At 39.4% G+C, this 6121-nt stretch overlaps 1 protein-coding gene across 1 annotated transcript in view; it reads left to right on the plus strand.

Annotated features, from left to right (window-relative positions):
* Positions 1–3939: 3939 nt before the first annotated feature.
* The window catches only part of LOC118455873 (NACHT, LRR and PYD domains-containing protein 3-like), a 240091-nt gene continuing 237909 nt past the window's right edge, over positions 3940–6121 (plus strand). Inside the window, exons 1-3 of the mRNA XM_087850468.1 lie at positions 3940–4065; positions 4150–4269; positions 5124–5240. Of these exons, the coding sequence (XP_087706594.1) occupies positions 3977–4065; positions 4150–4269; positions 5124–5240 (326 nt within the window). The 5' untranslated portion in view covers positions 3940–3976. The remainder of the gene's footprint in view (positions 4066–4149; positions 4270–5123; positions 5241–6121) is intronic.

Here is a 6121-nt window from a genome sequence, read left to right on the forward strand (position 1 = left end):
TATAAATAAAATTTAATTTAATTTAATTTAATTTAATTTAATTTAATTTAATTTAATTTAATTTAATTTAATTTAATTTAAGCAGCTGGACTGATGCTCGTGGAATCCATGGAGGAAGAAGCTGCTCTCTGACACAGATCCACATCTATTCTTTCATTTGAGACACCAAGCTAACAGATGTGATGCTGGAAAGTCCGCTGGTCCATAAACATGTTGTTGTGTGGCTGTGGAGAAGGTTGAAGGAGTCTGACCTGAGCCAGTGTTTGACATGAACACATCAGCACTGCTGTCAGTGAGCCTAACGACAGCCGTTAGCATAATTTCAGTGTTTCAGTCATTTAAAAACACTTCCTGTCACTGTGGTGGTTACAGTGACATCATGCAGTTTGTGTTTTGACCTCCAGAGGGCGACAAATCAGCACAGACAGAGAGCTCCATTCAAACTTTGCTGCCATCAGTAATAATTCTTCAAATATAATCATCAGTGTTTGAGCAGTTATGATATCAGGGACAATCTAGACATGTGTGACGATACAGAACATGTCACATGACACACCTTAAACATCATGTGATCCACTCTCAGTCTGCACTTTCATTCATGACTTCAACAGGTTGAAATGAGCCTTGAACAAACATCAGTTCAGTGTTGAAACATGTGCACAAACTCAAATGCAACAAGAAGCTGAATACATTCAGGCCTGTTTCTAGATTATATGTGTTTTGTAGGCGTGTATGCAGTTTTAACCTTCTATAGCTCCAAGTCACTTACACCATAGATCCGGACATCGCGCCGAACGAGGCTTACAACCTCCAATTAATTGACCGAGCTCCAACTCTTTAATAAGCACAAAATGCAATGTGTATAAAATGGTCATAGCTGTACCTGTAATAAAAATGTTAATGTAATGCCAACAGCTTCAATAAATGTTTTTATGAAATTTTATTAATTTGATTAATAAAATTTCGGCGCACTGACAGCCTCGCCTCTGTCAGTGCGCCCCAGGGCAGCTGTGGCTACAATGTAGCTTCATCCCCAGTGTGTGAATGTGTGTGTGACTGAATGTAATGTAAAGCGCTTTGGGGTCCTTAAGGACTAGAAAAGCGCTATACAAATGCAGGCCATTTACCATTATGACTTAATGCAAAGTTAATTAATGCAATGGTAATAATGATGAGTATGAGTAGCAGTAAAATATTTCCCTTATTCCACAGCAGTTAAGAACTTATCTGTTTAAACTTGCTTTTGGTTGATTTTGTTTGTTCAAGGTTGTATGTCCGTTTTTGCTTCTGTGAAGCACATTTTATCTTGAAAGGTGCTATATTAATAGAATTTTACTTACTTACTTACATCAGGTGACAGAAGAAGAAATATGTTGCAGATAAATTGTCATGAGCTGTGTGTGGAGCAGGCAGGACATCCAGCTTTATTGCGTGAAGGAAAAATAAATACAAAACTCGATTATTCATTTATAATCTTAATATTAAGCTTTGAGTAGTGGCATTTAATTAAAGCATTTTTTCAATATATACATATATAGTTTTAGTAGATTGTTACACATATGAGAGTGGCCTCTGTCTGGTTGTGAGCTTTAGTAGGTGAGGTGAGAGGTGAAACAAAGTGTAATTGAGGTCGGGAGACATATACACACACATCTTAGGTAGATTCATTTCTAGGTAAGAGTTCAGACATATTTTGCTTGCAACTGCATTTTGAGTCTGCAGAATTGATAGTTTTGTTGCAGATCATGCCCTGAGGTTTTGGAGAAGCAAGAGCGAGATGAGCTACAGGAAGCACTTGGCTTGGAGGCGAGGAGAATGTTCTTTTCAAACTGTGCCAAAAGTTGTCAACAGAACATTTGTGGTTTTGAGACTTATGCATATAAGGGGGCATCATAAATATTACCCTGATGCTATAAAAACAACTGCTTGTATATTATTGGGCGGAGATCTGCAGCTGATGTTTTGCAGTGTTCATCTCCCCACACGTGTGTTCATTAAAATCATCGTTTGACCTAACCCTCCTGGACCAGGGTTGTGATTTTGAATTCCTCCTGTATCCCTCCTCAATATTTGAACCCTAACAAAAGTAAAACAGGAAGCACTAAGATACAGACTAACTCACACAAGAGGTTGCTTTTGTGTGGAAAGGACTTTCAGGGAAACAGATGGATTAGGGAGATAATGGGAGGAGACAACGAGAGCGTCATGGACACGGTTAATGGAGACGAGAGACAGAGAGTGACGAGAGACATGGGAACAAAAAAGGGAAAGAACTCACAAGGACACTCAGAGGACAGAGACACAAAATTTGTTACAAGTCCCCACACACCCCTAGACCTTCATCGTGGGGACGTAACAGGAACCAAAGAGGAATATTAGAAACTCCAGTCAGACTAACCTAAACACTGCTAATGTACGTAAATATAGGTTTAAAAATAAAAATATGTGTGACCTGTAGGGCTGCTCGATTATGGCAAAAATGATAATTTTCACTGAAATTGAGATCTCGATTATTTGACAATATTTATTTAACAATAACAATGTATTCAATAATGACTTTAAAGATTGTCAAAAAATAATATAAAATAGTGCAAATACTGATAACAGTGCAAATGTTTGCAATATAAGAAATAAATGTAAACATGTTTAGTGAACTTTGCAGTGTTGCTCTGTGGTGCAGCTACGACACTGTAGTTTACACACTGTGTCTACTTGATCCACGTCTGACTCATGAACCCATAATGTTTCCACACCACTCAAGTTTTTTACCTCTTTTCAACCAACAGCAGCAATTTATTTAAAATGAAAAGCATGTTGTATGTAACATATTACAGAATAAATAATTATGAAAAAAAATGTAAACAGTGACAGTGCAACTCAAGTATTGTTTTCAGTTTATTGTAAACTCTGCCGCTTTGGACAACACAAGGGGCAAGCTGTCCCTCAGCTGTTGGTCACTCCCAGTGAACATCTTTGCATCTCTGCCTCCTCCAACTTCTGTGGAGAGGGGAGGCAGCACTGAACAAAGCTGTGACTGCTAAGCGTTTTCTTCAGTAGAAATTAAAGCTACACAGGGAGAAACATCAGTGTGGCATATATCATTTGTATATTATGTATATCATTTCAAACAGAGGTGATCCAGTAATGCTGCACTAATGAATTAAACTATTCACTTTAGCTAAAGTTATTAAGTTAGCTAAAAACCTGGGATGCTGTGTAAGACATAAATAAACCTAAAATACAATGGATGGACATTCATGTTTCCCTGGAATCATGTTTGTGTGTCAAAGCTGAACCAGAGCAAACTATGCTAAATTAGCATTTATAGCTAACAGCTACAATAAGTATAACAGTTACTGTCAGGCTATCATTTGTTTACATGACGCCTGTTCTTATACATATAATACGTTTATTACCAACCTGAGAGTTTGTCTGCTGGTCTGACATGATGAATGACTTCTTAATTCAGCTCAAGATGCTGTTGATTTCTGTCAGTAACACTTTCAGTGCTGATAAAACGTAGTTCTATTAATCTGCACTCAGTTACTGTTGAACCGGAACCAGACGTCAGTCCCAAAACCTGAATTGTAGAACTGAAACTGAACGGTAAGAAGTGAAATTTTTAAAAGATAAAATACAGTTTCAAAGCATTTACTCAAGTTACAGATTCAATCTGAGCAGTTCAAATTCAAATTCAACTTCTTCAAATTCAGTTTCTGATGGCACAAAGTTCTGCCTGTATCACGGCTCCATCTAGTGGACTGATAGTAGAGCAGCTGATGGCAGCTTCCTCTGCCTCACACTGCTGTCTGACTGCATTCAGCTGACACTGAGATGAAGCAGGAAAGAAGCAGCTGATATTTGGACAGCACACATGATGGAAAGGAGGATTTCAGTTGATGTTCACATGAATGATTTGTGTTTCCTCTGCAGGTGAGGGTAGAAAGTGTGTGTGAGCTGATGTGAATTGAGCAGCATGGATCAGTGTGAGGACAGAGAGGAGGGAGTCCCTCCCTCTAAAACCACTCTGTGTGGGGAACATGAGAGCCAGACCAAAGCTCAGAGGTGAGATGACCATCTCTAACTGTCCATGACTCTTCTCCATGTCACAGCTCAGCACTCACATCACTGCTCCATCATTATTCACAGGAAGAAACGAGGAACTAAACGTAAACATGAACCACAACCCAGCTGTGTGTCCTTACAGAGTGACTGGTCTAATGATCACATTGTTCATTTTAAAGCCCAGCCTGTGTCTGCTGCAGAGAGGTGAGCTGTTAGTAACATGAACTCTTTGATCTCAGTTTGGTGTCTGATTTAAATTAACTGTTTGATGTTTCCTGGTCTCTAAACTTCATCTCAAAGGAAGTAACTGAGTGAGGAATTCCTTTATTCTATAAAACATGTCCAACATTTAAACTCATGCTGCTCACAGTAGGACCGTCAATAGTCTTGCACTGTGTAAATGACTGTGTTTACCTCTGGGTGGCGCTCTGTTCTTACACTGCCAACACTAGTTCAGATTTTCCTTCTGGTCATGCTCAGCCTGCAAACAAGTTTCTCTTTGGCATGATGAGTATTTTAAGTTTCCTTCAGCTTCTGTGGCTGCAAATGAAAACACATTTTTCTTTTTCTGACAGGATCATTGGGAGATCTGTTGGACCTGAACCTGAACCCAGCTGTGTGTCCTTACAGAGTGACTGGTCTAATGATCACATTGTTCATTTTAAAGCCCAGCCTGTGTCTGCTGCAGAGAGGTGAGCTGTTAGTAACATGAACTCTTTGATGTCAGTTTGGTGTCTGATTTAAATTAACTGTTTGATGTTTCCTGGTCTCTAAACTTCATCTCAAAGGAAGTAACTGAGTGAGGAATTCCTTTATTCTATAAAACATGTCCAACATTTAAACTCATGCTGCTCACAGTAGGACCGTCAATAGTCTTGCACTGTGTAAATGACTGTGTTTACCTCTGGGTGGCGCTCTGTTCTTACACTGCCAGCACTAGTTCAGATTTTCCTTCATGCTCAGCCTGCAAACAAGTTTCTCTTTGGGATGATGAGTATTTTAAGTTTCCTTCAGCTTCTGTGGCTGCAAATGAAAACACATTTTTCTTTTTCTGACAGGATCAATGGGAGACCTGCTGGACCTGAACCTGAAGCCAGCTATGTGTCCTTACAGAGTGACGCGTCGAATGGTCACATCATTAATTTTAAAGTCCAGCCTGTGTCTGCTGCAGAGAGGTGAGCTGTTAGTAACATGAACTCTTTGATGTCAGTGGTTTCTTCCACCTGTCCTCGTCCTCCTGCTCCACGCCTCCACATTAGTGATCCTGAGTGGTAGTCACAGAGGGACTCAGAGCTCTTTCTGAATGATGGCTCAATTGTTTTAGCAGACTGCTTAGCCTCAGCACCTGGCTCCAGAGTACAGAGCTCTTAACACTGGTTTTATTGACACTTTTAATCTGTTTGTGAAATCATTCCTTTTATCCCTGAGCCCACAGAGTCCATCCCAACTGCTTAGGAAGCTGAATCCTAACAGCTTTCATTCGGTCTTGTCTCAGACACAATGATGACCGTTTGCGGTCAGTGTTTCTGACCGCAAACGGATTCTGTCTTATGTCCAAAACAACCTGCTAGGAAAAAACCAAGCCTACGTGCCCATGTACTTTTAACAACTCCAGTGTGATAAAATGCTTCTGATTTACCAAAAAACCGATAAGGAGTTTACCGATATGTTTATAGTTGCACAAAGACGTCACAGCACATACTGTCAGCAATGTTTCTCATACTTTTATCTTATAGATGAGTAAAACTGCAATGAATGGTTAAGTTCAATGTTTTTGTGTCATTTCTTTGTTTTCTTTTTATCTGCTTCCTGGATATGACTCATTAATAAATAATAATTACTAAAAGGAAATCACAATAATCTGTTTCCTAAAATAGTGTTTAGCAGTCTTTATTTCTGATCTTGTATTTTGATCAGCATAGAAACAAAATGAACTACATCATCTCAAAAGCAGAGATGAGATTCTGAGACCACCTGAGTGGAAGCTTTCTACTACTAAACCCCCAACATACAAGCAGCAAGCCGAGGGGATACTAAAATACCCACCCCAGCTACT

The sequence above is a fragment of the Neolamprologus brichardi genome, chromosome 13 (genome assembly GCF_056152115.1).
Source record: "Neolamprologus brichardi isolate AB-2024 chromosome 13, ASM5615211v1, whole genome shotgun sequence".
Taxonomy (NCBI): Eukaryota; Metazoa; Chordata; class Actinopteri; order Cichliformes; family Cichlidae; genus Neolamprologus; species Neolamprologus brichardi.